Source organism: Aulonocara stuartgranti (genome assembly GCF_965226115.1).
Source record: "Aulonocara stuartgranti genome assembly, chromosome: 22".
Classification (NCBI taxonomy): Eukaryota; Metazoa; Chordata; class Actinopteri; order Cichliformes; family Cichlidae; genus Aulonocara; species Aulonocara stuartgranti.
This window is the reverse complement of record NC_138957.1, coordinates 626,628-649,112: the sequence shown is the minus strand read 5'-3', so window position 1 is coordinate 649,112 and position 22,485 is coordinate 626,628. Positions and strand designations below refer to the sequence as shown.

The 22,485-nt window shown below is 44.8% G+C and overlaps 1 protein-coding gene across 3 annotated transcripts; it reads right to left on the bottom strand.

Annotated features, from left to right (window-relative positions):
• Window positions 1-271: 271 nt before the first annotated feature.
• On the bottom strand, window positions 272-22,302 carry pogza (pogo transposable element derived with ZNF domain a). 3 transcript variants are annotated; one of them, XM_082521570.1, is made up of 25 exons: window positions 21,635-22,302; window positions 20,563-20,670; window positions 19,887-19,993; window positions 19,741-19,801; window positions 15,706-15,879; window positions 15,433-15,633; window positions 12,945-13,030; window positions 12,705-12,863; window positions 12,314-12,576; window positions 11,974-12,119; window positions 11,724-11,824; window positions 11,488-11,634; window positions 9,268-9,402; window positions 9,074-9,148; window positions 7,400-7,497; window positions 6,537-6,677; window positions 6,397-6,456; window positions 6,186-6,301; window positions 5,585-5,663; window positions 2,591-2,753; window positions 1,729-2,130; window positions 1,347-1,637; window positions 1,058-1,258; window positions 852-982; window positions 272-755 (listed from the first exon to the last, which is right to left on the bottom strand). In XM_082521570.1, exons 2-25 carry the CDS (start codon window positions 20,660-20,662, stop codon window positions 548-550), a joined length of 3,645 nt encoding a protein of 1,214 aa, XP_082377696.1. In that variant the 5' UTR covers window positions 20,663-20,670; window positions 21,635-22,302; the 3' UTR covers window positions 272-547. The 3 variants fall into 3 exon arrangements, with proteins under 3 accessions (XP_082377696.1, XP_082377695.1, XP_082377694.1); XM_082521569.1 differs by having other exon boundaries at window positions 12,314-12,600; window positions 20,563-20,673; window positions 21,635-22,298; XM_082521568.1 differs by having other exon boundaries at window positions 12,314-12,600; window positions 21,635-22,297.
• Between the last annotated feature and the right edge of the window lie 183 nt (window positions 22,303-22,485).

Sequence of the window (22,485 nt, the reverse complement as noted above, 5' to 3'; positions counted from 1 at the left end):
CTCTCGAGCTGATTTCACATTAAATCAATCAGGATGATGTCATATTAGCAGAGATGTGAACAGACTTCCTGTTCTGTGTCACACGGCGCTGGGTCACGACCTCTGTGTGGACATAGGACTGAAGTTTGTTTTCAAACAGCTGAAGACAAAGGAAAACAACTTCCTGCCAACAATATCCTGAACAATGCAGTCGTGTCTGCTCCAACCAGAGAAGCAGCAACTTCAGTTTTCTCCTTTGTTACTGATCAATAAAAGCATTAAACAGTCCTTCAGCAGCATTTCTTTATTTCAATACAAAAACATCCCAATCATTCTTTTCAATGCAAAAGTAACAGAACAAAAATGTTTTTAGAAAAGTCGTCAGTACTAGATTTTACTCATGACAACCTCTCGTTTACATGATGAGACTGTGAGGTTTTTCCTGCCGTTGTACAGCCAAGGATCAGTAATACTGATCAGCTTCTCTCTTATCAAAGTGTGGGCAAAAGGTGTGTTTGTAGTGTTCGTCATGGAAACCACGAAACGTATCCTGGTCAAATGTGACGTACTACAGTCTGACAGAACACTCCACCTCCTCCTCCACCCGTCTGTCCTCCTCCTTTACCTTGGACAGTTCCACTGGCTCTGATCCTGGTCCCGGCTCTGGTCCTCCCGTTTCCGGAGGCTGAATCAGCACCGTGGTTAAAGCTGTGATCATCTTTGCCATCTCCACCTGATCGTCCATCTGCTGAAGGCTACACACTGAGGTGAAAGACCTGCAGAAGAAAAAGCAATACTGCCATCACACAGTCACATGACATACAGCTGATGTCAAATACCCTCCAGCTATACCTCAATCCAGGCATTCCCACCTGTGCATGACGTGCTTCTCCGAGTTGAGCGTGGAAGAAAATTCACTGAGCCAACAGGCCAGAGTCAGAGCCAGCTGATCCAGACCCAGACCATCCAAACCCCCAGTGGACACCAGCTGAATCCACTGGGTCTGTCGAGACCACAAACACGTCAACGACACATCAGAGGGGCGGACACGGGGCCAGAGTCGCACAGGTGAGCTTACCTGCAGGAAGTCCCTAAGCACCCGTGTCACACAGACGTCGAGCGGCTGCAGACGGGAGCTGCACCCTGACGGGATGAAGATGACGTCTGTGCAGACCGATGACAGAGCACGCCTGAACGCATCTGTCTGGTGGCCTCGATGGACATCCGCTATCAAGAGACAACTGCTGTTACGCTGCGAGGCCACACAGGGGTGCCACACCTGCAGGCAGAAAAGCAGGAAATCACATCATCTGCAACAGTTTCTGGTGACCCAATGCTCCTGCTTGCACAACAAACTAGTGTCAGACCTTTTCAATCCAGATGCGCAGGCGGTCCTGATCCGTGAATCCCTCTGCTCGAGCCTCCAGCACCACATTCTCAGGAAACCCTTCAGGAATATCAGGTGCAGCTCCCGTAAAGAACAGCAGGGGGGGGAGGAAGCCGCCATCAGACAGAGCAGAGATGATGACGTCAAACACGGGCCTGTCTTCAGGCAAACCGTACAGCTGGAAGGAAGCTGGGCTCTGGCTGGAGAACTTGTCTAAATCGATGAAGACGGGGAGCTCGTCCATGCAGCCCAGAGAGTGAGGAGACCGACTCTGCACAGTCCGAGAACCAGAACGATAAACGCCAACGACTAATCAAAGTTTGGTTGGTGCATTTCAATCAATAAACTGTCGGGCCTGATACCTGTGAGCGGAGCATGTCGATGAAGCGGCGGCTTTTGTCGTTGAAGCTACTCGACACATTTCTGTTGGTGGTCTGCGGTCCAAGGTCGTGTCTCAGCATGAAGTCCACGGTCCAGCTGTACCAGTCCTCCGGCCGGCCATCCCCTCCCAGAGCTGCCCTCGCTGCCAAGAGCAGCAACTCCTCAGTCACAATCTGCTGCTGCTCCCACCGCTCCAGCACCCACTCCGCCATCTCCTCCGTCTTCCAGCTCCACAGCCGGTGTCTCAGGCTGCGCTGCTGCTGTCGGATCCATGAACGGATCGTGGTGGGAGACGTGCAGTTATGATGAGCTGCCACTGTGACGCCGTGGCACAGAGAAGAGAGCACGATGGAAAGCTGGGAGAGCAACAGAGGGACCGGAGCCTGAGAAGTAAGAACACCACCTTCATCATCATCATCAGAGTATGGCTCTCTCCCACAGCGAGTCCTTGTCCTGACGTCCTCCGGGTCATATGTCCCACCACCTACATGCTAAGACATCATAACCCCCCCTTTGTGCACATTGGTAAAGTTATACATGTGATCTTCCACAACATCCATAGATAGCACATGCAATGAGAGCTGGCAACCAACCAGTTATGCTGTGAGAACATCAAAATCCCCCAAACATCATAACAAACTGGTGGTCAGAATCTGCACGAAATCCCAGCTGTCCACAATCGATGATGAAGAGCAAGAGAGTGGACGGATCAGTGCATTAATGCAGTGTCGGGGCTTTCTCTTTCAATCTCAAGTGATTTAAGGAGCTTGTTGTGATTTGGTGATAAAATTAAACTGAATATAAAACTGAACTGGATGGATTGAATCACACAGTCGCTCTCACCTGACCAGGGACTGAGCGGGGCCCCAGGAACTTGATGGTCATCGCGGGTTGGGAGGAGAAGGAGGAGGAGGAAAGAAGGGGTCTGACTGACAGCTGGGTAGAGCTGGAGGGGAGGAGATGGATGGGGATGAAGGCTCCGCCCTCACTGCCAGAACATGTCGTGCTGCAGGGTTAATATTTAAAAAACAAACATGAGGGAAAACAATGAAAACCTTTAAATAACAAAAATAATTGAATATCGTTTTGCAGATATACTTGTCTCATTGCACTCTGAAATCAATAGTGCAAATAAGCAATTTGAGTCAAAACAGAAATCACAGAATCCGTTTATAGACCAAAGACCTAAATAGACCTTTGACTCATCAAAGTGGCCACCTTTGTCAGATCCAGCAAACATCCCCAGACTATCACACTCCCTCCTCCATGTTTGACAGCTGATGCCACACACTGTGGACCCGTCCTTTCACCTACTCCACGGCGTACACGGATCCTGGGTGATGAACCCAAGATTTCACATTTGATTCATTAGTCCATAAAAGCTTCTTCCAGTCTTCAGTAGCCCAACGGTGGTGTTTCATGGCCCAGACAAGCCTCGTCTTATTCTGACGTCTGGCTTTCTTGCTGCAGCTCGTCCTGTCAAACCTGCACCTCGAAGTCTTCACAGTAGAAACTGAGACTTGCTCACTACGGCCACTATTACCCAGTTTGCCCCAGTTTCTGAGCCTTTGATGGTGAAGGAAACTGTGCTCACTGACAATGTGACTTCCTTCGCAGTCTCTCTGTAGCACAGACCTACATTTATAAGTGATGGTCTGTCTCTCTTCCATTGTTTATTGCTTTTGTCTTGCCATTTCTGTAGCATCACACTACTTTCTGCAGTACGGTACAGCTGTAGGAGTCAGTAGCACCTCCATTGCTGCAGAACAGCTTTAAACTGTTAATCTATGTTGATCCTTGACAAAGGCCTTTTTGTATAATTCTGAAATGCACATCATCTTTCAGTTTGGTTTTTTTAACCTCTGGCAGTTCACCACTTATTTTTGTACCATTTCAAACTATTCACTTGACTTGAATTACAATAAATAACAAATCAGGGTGTTCTAAAACTTTTGATCGTGTGTGTGTGTGTGAGAGTGAGTGTGAGAGAGACGATGGAGGGAGATTAGCTGACTATCAGAGGTGCCTAAGAAGTACAGCAAGCTGTCCATACCTGAGGCCTTGGAAACTGCCAAGCAAAGACTCACAGCCTTGGCCAGCTGCTTAAAGGAGGTGCACCAGAGAGATAGAAGGCAGGAGAATAAGCGGTTCTCCACAGAACCAGCCAAGGTGTACTATCAGTGGCAGGGGAACAATATGAGAACAGCACCACCAAGGCTGGAGATGGAGCAATACTGGAAGAGCATATGGGAGAAGGATGCAACCCATAACGGCAATGCTCAGTGGCTAGAGGATCTGAGGGCAGACCACAGCGACCTCCCTGAACAGGGTCCAGTAACCATCACAGTGGCAGATATCCAAGAAAGGGTCTCCAGTATGAAGAGTTGGACAGCACCAGGGCCCGACATGGTTCACGCCTACTGGCTGAAGAAGCTGACTGCACTCCACGAGCGTCTGGCAGCACAAATGAACCAGCTGCTAGTTAACGAGAGACACCCGTAATGGCTAACTGAAGGCCGGACGGTCCTGATCCCCAAGGACCCCAAGAAGGGACCGGTCCCCTCCAACTACCGACCAATAACCTGCCTCAGTACTACATGGAAGCTCCTGTCAGGCATCATATCGGCTAAGATGAACAGGCACATGGGTCAATACATGAGCGGGACACAGAAAGGAATTGGCAAGAATACCAGAGGCGCAAAACACCAGCTACTGGTAGACAGAACAATCAGCCGAGACTGCAAGACCAGACTGACCAACCTGTGCACTGCCTGGATTGATTACAAGAAGGCCTATGACTCAATGCCCCACAGCTGGATACTGGAATGCCTAGAATTGTACAAGATCAATGGGACCCTAAGAGCCTTCATCAGGAACTCAATGGGGATGTGGCGTACAACACTAGAGGCCAACTCCAAGCCCATAGCACAAGTCACCATCAAGTGCGGGATCTACCAAGGAGATGCTCTGTCCCCACTGCTGTTCTGCATAGGCCTGAACCCCCTCAGTGAGATCATTAACAAGACTGGCTACGGATACCGACTACGGAACGGAGCAGTTGTCAGCCGCCTCCTGTACATGGATGACATCAAGCTGTATGCCAAGAGTGAACGAGACATCGATTCACTGATCCACACTACCAGGCTATACAGCAATGACATTGGAATGTCGTTCGGACTGGAGAAGTGTAGTCGGATGGACATCCAGAAATCCTACCAGTGGCTGCACTGAAAGACTGAAAGCACAGAGGCACTAATACTGGCAGCACAGGAACAAGCTCTGAGCACAACCGAGCTAAGATCCTGTGGGACTTCCAGATACAGACGGACAAAATGGTGGTGGCTAACCAACTGGACATAGTGGTGGTAGACAAACAGAAGAAGACAGCCGTAGTGATCGATGTAGCGGTTCCAAATGACAGCAACATCAGAAAGAAGGAACACGAGAAGCTGGAGAAATACCAAGGGCTCAGAGAAGAGCTCGAGAGGATGTGGAGGGTGAAGGTAATGGTGGTCCCCGTGGTAATCGGAGCACTAGGTGCGGTGACTCCCAAGCTAGGCGAGTGGCTCCAGCAGATCCCGGGAACAACATCGGAGATCTCTGTCCAGAAGAGCGCAGTCCTGGGAACAGCTAAGATACTGCAGGACCCTCAAGCTCCCAGGCCTCTGGTAGAGGACCCGAGCTTGAAGGATGGACCGCCCACAGGGGCGAGGGGGTAATTTATTCATTTGATAAAGAGTGTGTGTGGTTGGTTTTTCTGATGTTAATTTGCCATATTTTAATGTAAACATCTTTTGTAGCAACATGTTTTCATATATACACACACACACACGCTACCTGTCAGACTGTGATTGTGTGTCGGGTCCACTCTCTCTCGGCTCTGATACAGTTTCATTCTCATAAGTCATCCCACTCTCTGAAAGAGGAAAAGAGTGTCAAATCTGGAAGATTCCATCTTTATCATCTATCAGGGAAAACTTAAGTTAGCTTCATGAGGTGTGTAACAGACTGGGGAGGTTTCCAGGCATGTGACAGCTGTGATAGGCTCCAGACACAACCCTGAGTGGAGTAAGTGTAAGAAAGTAAATGGAGTGGATAATCGTGATTAAAACTCCAGGTTCACATTAACGTAGTCCACTGAATTCAAATGGAGTTCTGCCCTTTATTTAGCTCCATCCCTGATAGAGCTGATTCACTCTGACCCTCTCACAATCAGGGTGAGTTATTTTGCTGTGGTGCCCCCTTGTGGTCACATCACGAACAGCTGTGCAGGACATGGAACCAGTTCCTGACAGAATACTTTAAATCATTTCAAAATAATCATCGGAATCAGGCAGCAGTGTTTTTTTGACCCATGCATTTACCTCCCACAACATGAAAACCTTTTCCTTTTCATGCACTATACCTTGAGAGTGTGCGCTTCACCTGTGTACATTACCTGTGTGCGCTAACGTGATGCAGGTGTGCTTTGGCTTCTCTGTCAGATGATTGGCCATCAGGTCTCCTCTGCAGGTTAAGAGTTTGCATGTCACACACATCAACATGTCTGGCAGCCTATAAACACACACGAGAGCAGGTCAGGTATTCAGGTATTCCTGTTCACCTGTAGATAATTGATCACACTGATCTGATTCTGCTGGTCTGGTTACTTGGGGTCAGACTGGAAGATGGTTTGGTACGGCGGCACCTTCTTGCAGGTCGCATGGTTACTAAAAACAAAAACAGTCGCACAGTTCAGGAAAACAAACAAACAAAAGAGACTGTGAGATGACCAATCAGAGGCGCATACTTGATCATGTGGTTGGCGTAGGAGGTGGAGCAGCAGGTGATGAACCTGCAGAGCGAGCAATGGACCAGAGAAGGGTAGTGCGTCCTGAGGTCAGGAACTGAGTTCAGACACTCGAGGCAGCGCTGAAGCGGCCGAGACAGCCTGAGAGGAAGTGAGGGAGTGAGAGAGAGGCTGAACAACAAAGGTTTTGTGCAGTGGCGCCGCCCTGCTGGGCGAAGCTGTCAGCACAGTCTGAGCCAGAGATATAACATGTAGAATCTACTCTGCTCGACTGGGTGTTGGTACGTTTTCACTACAGTTGACACCCACATACTGTGCATGGGGGGTTGTTAGAGCACTGCAGCCGGGAGTCCTGTGACGTCATTGGTATGTGACTTTAACGTCACAACAGTGGAGCACTTCCACGTAAATGCGGTGATTCGTGTACGGCTTTCTGTCAGTCTGAGTGGACCACAGTGTTTTTTTATCCAACCATTTCCTCGACTGCCACGTGAAAGATACGCTCTCGTGACTCAACGAGTGACGCCACTGACCAGCCAATCGGTGGCACACAGTCTCTTGATGTCACATTTTGGCTTGCCTTAGATTGCTTGGACCCTCAGCTGAGCAGTACCTGGTACAAGGTGCGACTCTCTAATGAAAACCCTTAAACAGAGTCAAGCCGACCCGAGCAGGTACTTGTGGCTAATGAAAAAGTTTTCTTCTACAATTCTGTTGGGGTTTCTGCAACATCTTTATCTAAACAAGTGCTTCTTACAACTCATATGCGAGTAGAATATTTTAGGTATTAAACAGCAGAAATGCTTGTTTTTTGAAGTTTCCCCACACATCCCACAGGACCCGGGGAACCCCAGCTCTGATACCTGTCCGGGTTCAGGCTGAGCAGCAGCAATCCCAGCGTTTCCACTGGTTTCCTCTGAGGAACTTCCTGCGAAGACGTAGGAAGAGCAACATCCACCACCTGGAGCAGAAAAAGAAAACGTGAAGAACATGAGGAGGGAAAAAACTTTATTCACACATACACCCATCTCCATATGCTTCTGCATTTTTGGGTAAAACTACAATCAGTAGAAAGCTAAATGAAGGCAGAGGAGAAAAAGAATCCATTGAAAACATGGAGGATTTCCTTCCTTCCTCTGCAGCAGCCTAAGCACAGACGCTCAGAGAAGCCCAGACCCCCAGCTCGTCCAGGGGAACGCCAAGGCCAGCCGAGAGATTTAATCTCTCCAGGGTGTCCTGGGTCTGCCCCGGGGCCTCCCCCGGTAGGACGTGCAAAACACCTCAGCCAGGAGGCGCCCAGACTTCGAGGTAGGGCTGGGCGATATGAGGGGATATTTAATATCACAATATTTTTTGGCTACATTACGATATGTTTAAATAACCTCCAAAGACAAATGTTATTTTCAATCATATAGTGTCTAAAATTTCACTGCTTAACTCATTCAAATCGACCATTTAATGTTTTTTTCTGCTTTGAATCTAAAATATCTGATGTGACACATTTTATTTTATTTATTTATTATATTATTTTTATTTTAACTGCTCTTTAACCATCAGGTGCGCACAGAGGATTCTGCCACAGAACGTCTGTGGTCAACACCTTTAACAAAGGATCAAAAAGGACATCCAGCAAGAATTCATGACACAAAATAAAACCATTGAAATTTAAAAGGTGCTCTTTCGTGAACATATAAAAATTAGTGCTGTCAGCGCTGATCTCGTTAAAATGACGTTAGCGCCGTAACTGCATTAATGCGGCAAATCTCCATTAGCGAGTTATCGCAGATCGTCCCGTGCGTGGGGCTGGCCGGCATCCATGCCTTAGCTCGTTAACGCGGTTAGCTCGTTAACGCGGTTAGCTCGTTAACGCGGTTAGCTCGTTAACGCGGTAGCGCCGTCCAGCCCCACGCACGGGACGATCTGCGATAACTCGCACAGACACATAATAGTCACAGCTGGTTCATGTAACGTGCTCTTTGGTGTGCACACAGACATTTAAAAGACTTTGCAGTGGATGACTTCAGCTGGTTGGGAGGGGGAATTAATGATGCAGTCACAGCGTGTGGGGAGCAAACAAACATGCAGACATCCAAATGTTACCATGGCAATTTATACTCTATTGTTACCATGAAGCCATTTCAACCATTGTACATGGAAAAACTCCTGATACATCGAGTATATTCAATATATCGCTCAGCCCTAATTGGAGGCGCTGAATCTCTTTCCTGCCGCAGTGCGAGCTGGAGGCCGTCACTCGAAGCGAATAGAACCACGAAGAGCAGAGATGAGGTTCTGGGGCTAACAAGTGGCTAATTTCCAGCTTTCTCCACTTTCTGCAACAAATGATTTATTCTAACATCTTTGCACTTACCATACAGTGCGTCTGTGTTAACGTGTCAGCTGTTTCTAAACAAACCAACCACCTTTTGGTTGATTTTCTGTCTCTAAACAGGAACGAACTAAAAAATGGTCTTGGATGGGAGAGCAGATGATCTGGATCTGAAAGCTCAGGCAATGAGCGTTTCCATGCTGCTCACCTTGCATGAAGCAACAGTTGTCTTAGGTCCTTCACCTTCAGATTCCCCAACTACAGAATACGCCCTGACCGTCACCTGCAGACAGAGAGATACTCAGTAAAGGTGAGGCTTCTCCAGCAGGAGTTTAATTATCTTTCAGGGGTTTAATTGTGTTTATTAATTATCTGTAATTATCTAAGGATATTGGTTCCTACCTTGGTTCCAGGTTTGAGTCCGCTGAGCTGAGGTGGTCTGATGTGCGTCCTGTGATACAGAACTCTGTGCTCAACCAGCTCTTTTATGTACAGGAAGTGGAGACGACATTTATCGCAGCCAAACTCGCGCTTCTTCTGCAAACATGCACCAACACACAGAATTAAACTCCACCTCAGCGCAGATGATACATTGCTTTACAACAAGCCCGTTCCTCTTCGGTCCTCTCCAAACCCTCAGTACCTCAGACTTTAGCTCCAAAAACAAAAGCTGGTATCTGTCCAGTTCAACAAAGCCAGGCTTTCTTTGCATTAACCTAAAACCCCAGTCAGGGATAACGGGCATCGCACCAGTGGATGTCAGCTTTCTCTGTTAAGCCGGGCTTCCTGTTTCAGGCTCTGTGTGTGCTCACATAAGAGGGACGTTACATTGAGGGAATTGGACTCCTGGCTCCCTGCTCGCATATCTGTGAAGCCAGACAAGGTTACAGAGGTTTATCTGCAGGACGAGATCCTAGAACCTACTGGAGGGATTATATCCTATGTGGTCTTATGTGGTCTGGAAGAACATTTGGATATTCCAGGAGAAACGGGGATATATCAACTACAAGGACAGCGATGGTGTTCCTCCTAACTCACTCACTGGTCTCCTTCCTCTCTACATCTCCAGGCTAAAAACCCTGGAACGTGGAGTTTCAGAGTCTAGACCAACCCTTTGGAAATCTCTCTACCCAAGGACCCACGTCATCATGGTGTTAGTCCCATAATCACACAACTGGCATAGTAACTCCAACTTTAATGTAGGGCTGGGCGATATGGCCTAAAATCCATATCACGGTATAATTTGAAGCATGTGCGGTAACGATATATTCTTTTCTTCTGTATATTGTATTTTCCACACTATAAGGCGCACTTGAAATCCTTTAATTTTCTCAAAAATCGACAGTGTGCCTTATGTATGAATTCTGGTTGTGCTTACTGACCTCGAACTGATTTTATGTACACGGCGCACAGAAATACGAAGCTACGAAGCCGCACCGCTTGATGGATTGTTGGAGCATTATGGCTGCCGTAGTCAGGAGCCTCACGGAGTAATCTGGGTCCTAAACTCCGTCCATTTCAGGTCCCAAAGTCAAACGAACACTGCAGCATCACTGAGAGTTAAAAACTGTCTAAAGTCTTTCATCTTTAATAAAATGATGAGTGTTGCTGCTTTACCAGGTGTAACAATTAAGTTTAACATTCAGGCATCCATTATTAAATTTAATGGAGTTAGAAGTTAACAGGAAGTTAGCTCGCTAGCTTCCACCTAAACATGTTAAAGCATGTTCTGACAGAGATTTCTGAAACATTCAAACGTACAGCTCTGCTATCACTTCCAACATAAATGAAGACAGGAAACTAAACAGCAGTGACGTTTGTAGGGTTACTGAAGTTGGGCTAGCTGGTATATAATGTTGTGCTACGTGATCGCTAGCGACACAGCTATGTTAGCATAACATAAACACAGTGAAGCTGGAGGATGAACGCTAACACTTTTCCACTCAATAAAAGTTAATGTGAGGGTTCCTGATGGTCAGGGACAAATGCAATCGCATAGCAGGATGCTATACACGGGCCAAACTTCAACTGAGATAATCCATCCACAATACGAGGTTAGTCATTAATATACTGCAACAACATGGGAACAGAGCAGCTGTGAGAGAATTCAACTTTACTGAATCAATGGTACAGAAGTGGAGGAAGCGCAGTTTTTGGCTTTCCTCATATTCCAAAAGTGCTTCATCTCTTTGCTGTGACTGTCGCCTGGAATATTTTGCAGATGATGTTTTTAGCTGCTGCAATGCTTTTGACCAAAACGGGCGCAGCTTAGAGCGGTATAGTCAAAATCTCGACCGCTGGCCAAATTTATACCGTTTCTACCGTATAGCGTTTATACCGCCCACCCCTACTTTAATGGTCGCCTTCTTTCGTACAACCACAGAAAACCTGACATTCCAAACTTCTACTGCCCCTTTCCCGCCTCTGCGTAGCCATGCCCCACCCCCACTGGACACTAGTGCAGTAGGACACACACATCTTAACAATGGTAGTTCCAGAAAACCTCTCTGTGCTTTAGATTTCCTTTGATTTAACTGCGTAACACATTTTAACCTTCACTTCAACTCTCGCGGTTCTTCTAAGTTAAACCCTTTAGCTGTATTACCTGCAGCAGTTACCTACCTGGTGGCGGATAAAGTGCTGCTGGTAGCAGGTGTTGCGGCGCAACACTCTGAGGCAGTATTGACACATAAAGTTTCTGGTGCTGGTGTGACACTCCTCAAAGTGGAACCACACATCTGAGTAGAAGGACGACCTGAAGCCACACTCCTGCAGACAGAAAGCGGGGCACGTAAACTCTCGGGCCACAACGAGCACTGACGAAGGTGAGGGCAGCTTTCTGGTGCTCGGAGTCGAACCTGGCAGATGTAGGGCATCTCTCCCGGTTTGTGGGTGGTCTTCATGTGCCACAGGAAAGCAGGTTCACTTTCAAATGCCAGCTCGCAGATCTTACACGTGGCTGCCAAGGCAAACGAGAAACAAATCCATCACTGCATGACAGACACACAAACCTGAAGCATCCTTTTTACAGTGGGAAGCACTCGGGATCAGCAGGCCATCCTGTAACCGCTAACCAACCAAAGGGTAACCGGTTATGCTGTCACAGACCTTTGGACTCGCACTGATTGTGGACGGCCTCCACGTGACTCTGCAGCTTCCCAGCAGACAGGAAGTGACGGGAACAGTGTGGACACGAGAACGCAGAGTCCCACTGAAATATCATGGACACATGCTGCTGCATGTGACTCATCAACCTGCAACATATACAAAGAGTCACAACTGAAGACACAAACCAAACATCTAATGACTTGAGATCATGTCAGGCTATATTCAATAGGAGAGCATGAATTCATGAGAATGGCCCATTCTCTTTTTGTATAAGCACAGGAGGCACATCCTGCTGCTCATTTAATAGAAGGCAGGTTTAAGACAATCTCCAGAGGCTCACTCGATGTTGTTGCCGAGCGTCTTGGGGCAGTGGATGCAGCGGTATGGCTCGCTGTACTTTGCGCCCATCAGGTTGCATTTCTTAGGGTGTTGTCCGGGGGCGGAGCCATAATAAAAATCCTCCACAAGGATCACGAGTTTGCCGTGAGGCGAGCTGGGCAGGGATCCAAACAGATCTGGCTCAGAAGGGTCGCAGAGGGACGGAAGGGAGGCGGAGGCGCTAACCTGGCTGGTCAGGAGATCACCAGATGACCAGTGAGCCCTCTGAGAAGGAGAAACACCTTTAGACTAAGGAGACACACAGGAAGGAGAATGACGTCACATCACATGACAAAGGTTCATCGGGTGACTCTCTTGGAGTAGATCCTCATTGATCAGCAGTGTGAACTCACAGCAGAGGGTCCTGGTCTGGTTTTGGACACCCTACTGTTGGTTTGAGAGTCTCTGCTGGGTTTCAGGGTTCTGATTTTGTCCCTGCTCCCCCTGTGGTGTTTGCTTTTCTTCTTCCTCTTCAGGTTCCTCAAACTCTGCATGATGGCTGGGCTGCACATCTGAAGATGGGGAAGAGGGTTTTAATCAGGCTGTGTGATGACACAGGTAGAGGTGTAAAGAGGCGGCTGTGCAGGACTTACACACATGAATCCTCGCAGCTCTGTGATCAATTTGTACTGCGATGTGCAGACGAGGCAGTCGGGGGGGCGCACGGGACCCAACTCACCTGAGGGGGGGACACGACAGCTGAGTACATATCCAAGTCTACACCTTAGCAGAATTCCAACCTAGCAGACCTGCACCTGAATCCTTTACAACACAGTCCACCTCACCTGAACCCTAACCACAGCCCTGAGTCCACGATAACAGCACTCAGAGCTGAAGCCCCCACCTCACCTGAGTCCTAACCTCATTCCTCAGCATCCGTGTTCCCTCACACCTGTGTCTTCACCTACGTCCACATCTTCATCCGAGTCTGAATCACGAAGTCTTATCACAGGGTTAGGGGTCATCTTTGGGTTTGTGTCAGCTTTTTATCAATAATGAAGCTGACTAAATCACCATGGTAACCTAACGGTGCAGGTAAAGGTCTACTGACAGCCTGACAACTGACCAATCAGATCACAGGACTGAGAGACGGAGGTACCGTAATCTTCAGAGGTATGTGATCAGGACCTAACTTTAAAGTTAAGAACTTTCTTTTACTATGTTAGGGAGTTTTTATTGTTTTATTCGATTATGCTTCAAATGTTATGTTACACATATTTCACCAGACACAGTTTTCTGTAGAAACAGGAAGCTGACCCTGTGACACTGACATTTACCGCAAGAGACTAGTACAGAAATACATATCCGCAGAAGTTGACTTGCATTATATTATTCTTAGAAATTGACTTGCAACACACATACTTTGTGACACACACACACACACACACACACACAGACAGCATCAGGACCTGCGTAACAGGAAATGTGATTATATTTGCTTATTGACGATGTAACCTATAAAAATAAACGAATGCTGCAGTACGTTGTGTCTCTCTGTCTGAGATTCACCCGTGCCGCACGTTATCAGTATCAAGTGTCTCAGTGTTGTTTATTCACCCGACCGTTTGTTAACTGTAAATCTCTGACATACTATAATGTGAAAAACATGGATGCTTGATAAACAGCAATTTGTTATTTTCAAGGTTTAGACGACACACAGTTTTGGGGCCAGAGAACATCTGCAGGAGAAATCCGTCCAGCCTGACACTGTAATCACACGCGCTGCATCAGAGCTTTGAAAACATTCATCCAGTTCCATAACAGGAAAAAACTACCATTCACTGATTTTAATTCTACTTCTAATATGATTGATCAACGTTTTGTTTGTTTTGTGTAGGAAACTGGACCAGCTGAAGGTACATTTCTTAATCAAGCATCAGTCTTTCAATACATTTAAATGAGCTCTTTCTGAAATACAGGCCAGCAGTAGAAGGAAGCACTGGCTCAGCCTTTCTGTGTACAGATGACTGTGTGAGCTCAAGCAGTCTTCATTCACAGGTAACTCTGGTAAACGGGTGTAATGACTGCAGACCCAAAGAAAAGCTCTATCAGCAACTGTAGCCATGACAACCGCCTGGTTACTTCGTACCTAGCAGCTGTGAGAGAATCCATCAACATCTCTAGAAACACGTTTTCTCCATCTGTCCATCTGATCTCCTCGAGGACTGACAGTCAAGTGTAAACCTCAAATGTATTAATATGGTTCAAACAGGAAGGATAACTGGAACAACAGCGCTCCTTACGTCCAGAGACAGTCCTGTTCACAGTTTTTGTTCTGATCCTTTACATGGGGCGACCGTGGCTCAGGGGGTTGGGAAGCGTATCTGTAACCGGAAGGTCGCCGTTTCGATCCCCGGGCTTTCTGCCCTGGTCGTTGTGTCCTTGGGCAAGACACTTTACCCTGCCGCCTACTGGTGTTGGCCAGAGGGGCTGATGGCACGATATGGCAGCCTCGCTTCTGTCAGTCTGCCCCAGGGCAGCTGTGGCTACAACCGTAGCTTGCCTCCACCAGTGTGTGAATGCGAGAGTGACTGAATAGTGGCATTGTAAAGCGCTTTGGGTGCCTTGAAAAGCGCTATATAAATCCACTCCATTATTATTATTATTATTATTATTATTATGAGTTAAACTCTTACGGGCTTCCTTTCTGTAAGAACAACCGCTAACAACATAAAAACCAAACCAAAGAAGATCAAAAACAAGGACAAACTAGGAACACTGTATGATGAATAAAGGAAGTGAACCCTGACATCTAGTACTAGTTAACTCTTTGGTCGTGTTGGATTAAGCTGAACACTGAGATTTTACTTACTGTACGTACACAGAATGACTTCACTTGATTTACAAGCATCTGTAGTAAAAATAGGGGTAAACGAGCAGTTTTACCCAGATGATACAGCTTTTATGATCACTGAATTCAAACTGGGGCTGAAATTTAAATGTTCTAACTCTGTATGGTCTCGTCTCGCTTAGAGTCATGGCGATGAGTTCAAACCGCCTACATACTGAAGTACGACAGGATGTATTTGGCTTGCTCTCTATCATCTCTGCAGACTTGAGCACACAGACGAGTTGTCAAACCTTTGTGCAGCAGTGTGTGCGGTGCTGCAGATCTGCTGCTCGGACGCTTTTTGGTCCTGCCAGGTGCTGGGGGGGGCGTGGCCTGCGATGAGGTGAATGGTGATGCCGCAGCAGAATGTTGATTCTTTAACCCGGTCGGAGGGTTGAAGTTCACGTTGTGGTCGATCAGAACCTTCTGAGCTGCTTCACCACAGATCACGCCTGGAGCACAGAGAGTCTGCGTTAGCCTGAGGAACACCTGAACTGCTCCACATCTGCTGGCGGAGGGATTACCTGTGATGATGGGTGTGGGGGCAGGAGCAGGGGAGGCACTCAGAGAGGCAGTGGTGCTGATGTACTGGATCCCTGCAGGACTGTGAAGGGTCAGCGTGACAGGGATCTGGACCGTGGTGAAACCACTGGCTGAACCTTCAGGATGAGCGCGCAACTTCAGCTTTGCAGTGCCCCCTGCAGGATAGACGCAGAAACACATGACACACACAACATGAGCCGTTTGATCAAAACAATCAAACCATTTTTAGGATTTCAACCCTTGAAATGCCAGTTTAGACCTTTTAATTATTCATTATTTATGGCAACCACTCACAGAAAAACAGTCATTTTCCATATAATAAATAGTATGGGGGACATCGGTGGTGATTAGTGGGGGTGGGTTTCAATAATTGATTTATCAATTCACATCGATTTTATCTTTAAAGTGATATCGATTCATTAAATCCTGAATCGATTTTTAAATATAAATGTATTTTGCCAGAACCTCAGGTTAAAGTTCACAAAACTGTTTCAACAACCACCAAACAGCTAAAACAGCAAATGAGAGCACAAAGATATAAACACAAAGCGCAGACCTGACGAATTAGTACTGAATGATCACAATTAAAACATTTCTGACTGTTTCAGTCAAAACTTCCCAGATTCAAATCGAATCGGTTCTAGAAATCAGTGACGATACCCAGCCCTAGTGATTAGAGCAGGGCTGGGCAATCTCAGGCCTTGAGGGCCGGTGTCCCTGCAGGCTTTAGATCTCACCCTGGGTCAACACACCTGAATCACACGATTAGTTCATTACAGGCCTCTGGAGAACTTCAGGACATGTTGAGGAGCTAATTTAGCCATTTAAATCAGCTGTGTTGGTTCGAGGACACATCTAAAACCTGCAGGGACACCGGCCCCCGAGTTCTGAGATTGCCCAGCCCTGCTGATTAGAGTCTTGGAGAAAATCTTTTGCCTCTCGACACCTTTTGGACAAAAACGCCACATTTATTTCCATTGAAACCACATGTTTAATCTCTCTGCCACTACAGTATAAAACCATTTGAAGAATAGTCGTGATATTTGACATTTTTACTCTATTTGCCTGGATTCAACCTTTTTCCTGTTGTAGGCCAATGCATGACACTTGTATTACTGCAAGTTATACGATGGAGCCGTGAGACCACCATGGAGGCCCCAGAGTGATTTGTGTGTCTGAAACCATTTTCTAATCAAGATCTGAGTCATCAGTGGAAACAGTTATTATGCAAACTTCAACAACAAAAGATAAATATAACAGAACATATGAACTATGAAGTAATATTCAGGCTATCCAGGAAAAGAATTGTTTTTGTGAATTATTGTAATAAATACTTAATTCAAATGTTTAAATTGGCATTTAAATGATTAAGATAGTGAAAATAATTTAATGTTTTATCATTTTGAAAAGGTCTCCAAGTCATTAAGTGATTTATGAAAAAAAAGAAAATAGTCGTATGAGGAAAAAAAGAAAAAAAATTTCCCCCAGGGATCAATAAAGTATTCTGATTCTGATTTTATGGCAATTTTGTGTGTGCACATTTTTTTTGTGGAGGGCACAAAAGGGTCAAACATGAACACAGAGCTCCAGGGTCAATGTTTAGCGGCGACTGACTCACAAGGGCAGATTGTATGAACTACAGATGGCACGATACCAGTTTTTTTTATGTCCGATACCGATATCATAAATTTGGATATCTGCCGATACCGATATGAATCCAATATAGTGTTTTTTAATCAATAAAACTGTTTTTTAATATCTTGCTGCATTTTGTAGAAGTTCATACTCAAGTTTAACTAAACAACAACACTAAAGCTATTCTGTTATACCTGTATGTAAAAACACACTGCACCCAAAATATTTCATAGTTCAGCAAAACTGATCAATCTGATAAACGTAAACCTGCTCCATCCTCCCTACTCTGGTATTTTAAAGAGTACTTACCAGAAATATTAAACAACCTAACTAACAGGGCTGCAAACTCCCAGCAAATAAAATAAAATAAAAAAATAGGGAACCACCCCCGCCCTCCACCTCATGATGCTTAATCAACGTAATCAACTTTAATTTAATGCACATGTAAAAAAAAAAAATGCACAGAAATCAATTATTTTTCAAGAATAATTAAACAGATTCAACATCTTTCTTCAACAGAACTGCAGACTGCACAGATGGTTCCCAAAGGAAAAAGTACTATAGCTTACTAGGGTATATTAGACTTAACAGTTACTATATACAGTAATGGACTTCTATACATTTTACCAGAGGTGGGACCAAGTCATTGTTTTGCAAGTCTCAAGTAATGTCAGGCAAGTCAGAGTCGAGTCTCAAGTCACTGGTGTAAAAGTCCGAGTAAAGTCACAAGTCTGAAATTTTGAATTTCAAGTCCTTTCGAGTCTTTAAAAAAGAAAAGAAAAAAAAAAGAAAGAAAAATGTTGCAGTTATGCTAAATGTAAATATTAGACCATGTAATTTTTAAATCTGTGTTTTTCTCAACACATGACAAAATAGTGAAGTTAGAAAATATACACAAATTGTGAAATTGCACCTCTTTAAAATGCAGCTCAATTAAACCTAGCTCCAAGAATAATTTTCACCGACAGTTCTGAGATAAGCTGCATGTTATTCTTGGATGCGGTTGTAGGACCAGCTTTAAAATCGCATGACAAAAATATCATACACATTTAAAAAAAACTGCATCACCAACGTAGCCTGGACAACATTTGCTAGTTAGATGAAGTCAGCTATCTCATCTTAGCAAGAGAGAAGCACCACCTCCTGTTCTTTACAGAACTTCAACTGTCGGACAAAGTTGAAGTTGTTCCATCTCTGTCTGTGATTCTCTTCTTGCATGTTTTGCATATTGCGTTTCGGTTTTTTGTTGACTACTTCATAGTTTATGTACCTGAAAAAAATAACTCCTTGCAGCATTTTTGAGGGTTTTTTTCTTTTCTTTTTAAAAAAAAATCTGGTTAATTTGATTGGCTGTGCTACAGCTCACGCAGACATACGTATGGAGTGTAGTTTGAATAAATGAATTTAATTAATGGTGCACACTTTCTATATAATATGAGTGTTAAATTTTATATTTGGGGTGAAATATCAAGTCTCTTCAAGTAAACCGGTTCAAGTCCAATTCAAGTCCCAGGTCATTGGTGTAAAAGTCCAAGTCAAGTCAAGTCTTAGAACATTTTTTCAAGTCAAGTCTAAAGTCATAAAATTAATGACTCGAGTCCAAGTCACGTGACTCGAGTCCACACCTCTGCATTTTACATCAGATTAAAACTTTGGGTGTCAGATTCAGATAATTATTTATTAAAAGCTCGACATTTTAAATGAGAATAAGAAAGAAAAGTATGTCTCTGTGCCCCCCTTTCCCTGTTAATGCCCTATCGGCCCCCCTGGCTAAACTTTGCTAGATCCGCCCCTGCACAGTTACGTCAGCTGTAGAAAAAGATCCTGGTGTAGAAAGTAATATTAAATACATTCTAACAACAGTCAAGCTTAAACGTGCTGCTGTTGTTCAGCCGCTGGTTTCCTCTTTCTGGCGCAAAGTGGGCCAAAAACGAACAAGAGAGACGATCAGCTGATCATTGATCAGTTTCATGACTGAAGTAGCATGCTGTATGTTTGCTTTACAAACATTCAGAGATGAACTTACACGCTTGCTTTCTTCTCTCTGGGATCACTTCCTCAGAGATGAAATGCCGGTTTGGTAATGAGGCTACCAATGGTCAACCAGAGCGCCGAGAGGTCCCGCATGCCACAGCCGCTCTATCACGTGAGCATACCGCTCCGACGTGCTGCGGTTATGAGCAGAGTTACGCCGTGTCGCAGGTCTTGTGAGGTGCTTGTGTGATATTTAATGGATCGGATTACATCTTTTATTTCTCTCTGATATCCGATCCAGTAATTTAGGTCAGTATCGGACCGATACGTAATATCGGATCGGTCCATCCCTAGTATGAACAAAGATATTAATGAAGTACTTCTACTTGAAAGTGTTTGGGACTGACCTCCAGGCAGCAGGGGGACCAGCTGACCGTTGACCCTGAAGCTTAGAGAAGCACCTGCAGACTGAACACATCACATGTTTGAAATGTTGCAGATGATCTATAATCAACAACCAGCAGTCGATCTATAATCAAAAATCAACCAGTACCTCCATTGCGCTGCTGTCTGTGAGGGGCCCGCAGCTGTTCTCTGCATTAGGCTGGACTGGGAGAGGGATGATATGGACTGGTGGGGGGTCAGCGTCCTCCTGCAGACCTGAACACGACACACACACTTAATCAGCTGACTGTCTGATCACAACAATCAGCCAATTTGAATTTAAGAGGAAACTCTACGGTCACTTTGCTTTTATCAGGTGCTGAACTTTATCCAAATGCTAACAGCTTCCTACTGAAATCCTATAGACTCAATCGTATTTGGTCTATTTGATCTGAAGGCCTTACTGATGTTAAATTCCAAAGCTTTTGGCTTTTGGGTGAAGGCCGCGTCCGTGGTGCCACGTTAGTGGACTAATCATCACAATTGGTGCGAGACTTACTCGTCATTTAAAGGGGACATGAGACGCTACATATATAAAGACTAATTTACGTCATGGAATAAAATGTCATCATTGCTGGTCCTTCGGACCTCTGCAGAAAGAGTAGGAGGGTGTAAAGTTTTTCAGCAGCCTCTAAAATCTTTGCGCTTCCCTGATGAGCATCATTAATAAATACAGATTCTTAGACACGGCCGTTAGTTAAGTGAATCGAGATAATGGAAGGATAACCTGCATATGCTGAATTCATTTCATTGTAAAGAATTGTTTGTTTGGGGTTTTTTTTAACCTTCATCATCCTTTTCTTGCAGGACCTCTTCCTCCTCTTCATTACATTTCATTTCCTGGTCAGCTGTGCCTCCTGCTGGCCTCTCCACCTCTGTCGTCATCTCCTTGCCTGCTGGAAGGACACACCTGTGAGACAAACCTGCACAAAAACTAGAGGCTCCAGCTAGCAGCTAGAACCACCTCCGTCAGTGTGCACCCATCGGCCAAACATGCCTCTAAAAAATGCAAATATTAAGCATTAATCCAATTTGAACAGGTGAGTTATAAAAACATTCACCAGGTACAGTTGTTCTGAACAGGGAAATTATCTATAGAGACCTCCTTTTTAATACAGTCTAATAAATCAACTCTGCAATTCAAACAGGACATCAGTCAAAATAAGCTTTATAAAAGCATTTCACAGGGGTTCCTAACAAAGAGCATGTGGCTAATTATACCAATGTTATTTTTGAACGCAAAAGGAAATCTCAAACTAAAATTATTTCCTTCTGGCTTAAATCTTCGAAAACAAATTTTAAAAACCTAATTCAAAGCTCAACGAGTTTAGTGTTGCAGCTCTACACAGATCTGAACCTTTTTCATTCATAAATATGTCAGCTGCTCTGTATGAGCATTCTGCTAGTGGCCATCTCAAAGTTAGCAGTGCCAACTTCATCAATAAGGAGCTCGTATTAATATTTTATTTTCAACAACAAAGAGATTTCATTAGTAGCTGATAAAGGGAGTAGCTCAAAGTTGTTATAGGTGACCTTAAACTCTATTAGAAGTAACAGAGCTTAAAAAACATTAATACATTTAGTTCATGAGCAAGTTTCAAAACTCAATTAAAACACATTCAGTAACCACAGCTGCAGCTTAGCATGCTAAAGATCAACGACGTGTCACTTACTGATTTCTAACTACTAAAAGTTGAGTGATAAAAACAAATCTATACACCATTATCTTTCCCTACAGTCTCTCCACACTGTAGCTTAGCATTGAGCTAACTATGCTAACTAGCCGAGCTGCTAACTCAGAGACTTCAATAACTCTGGATGACATCCATTGAAAAAGTATACCAACCAGACACTTACCTTATCCGGACATTTAATGTGCAAAACAATTATATATTCCGTTAAAATTCCGCCTGTGAACAGTGTGCTTTTCCTTTAGGAATAAAATGAATAATGTGTGGTCTTCACACACACGTTGGAGATGTCGTTTGCTCCTGCTAGCACAACCGTATCCCTCCGCCAACAACCTCCCGTTTGCGCTGCTGTTACGGGACTACATTCAGACGGAGCGGAGTGATACCTCTCCGTGGGGCTCACAGCAGCTGTTTTGATATGTGGCTTATTAAATGTTTTCTTCCTCGTAACCGGATGTTTTTGCTTATCGACGATAAATACGCTCAGTTTAAGCACCACACTCTGCCAGTTTAAGTAGAGTTCAGCGCTATGTCGGCACGCTAACAGTTGTGGCATGCTTCTTATCTTTGGCATGCTAATGCTAAGCTAATTATTAGCAACACAGAATTAATCAGTTTGGGACTGTTTTTATTTACAGAGTCTATAAACTCTGATTAAAGACATGAACGGCGACCATCAAAGGCTCTAATGTAACAGCTCCGGAATCTACCTACCTAAACTTTCCAGCCCAAAGTGTTAGGATGGTGTGGCGATTTCTAACACAACAACCAACAAAATGTAAAAAGAAATCAGTAAATATATTTACATGTATATTATTTGCATGTAAATATATATGTTAACGAAGACTAGTATTTGTTGTTGTTGTTTTTGGTATAAATAAAGCATTTCACGAGTGGAATTGTGTAATTTACGTTTTTCCATTTTAAAATTCTGACTGAAGGATGTTATTCTACGTCAGCCTAAAAGGCAATATCAACGTGCATTATTATTATTATTATTATTACTATTGTTATTAT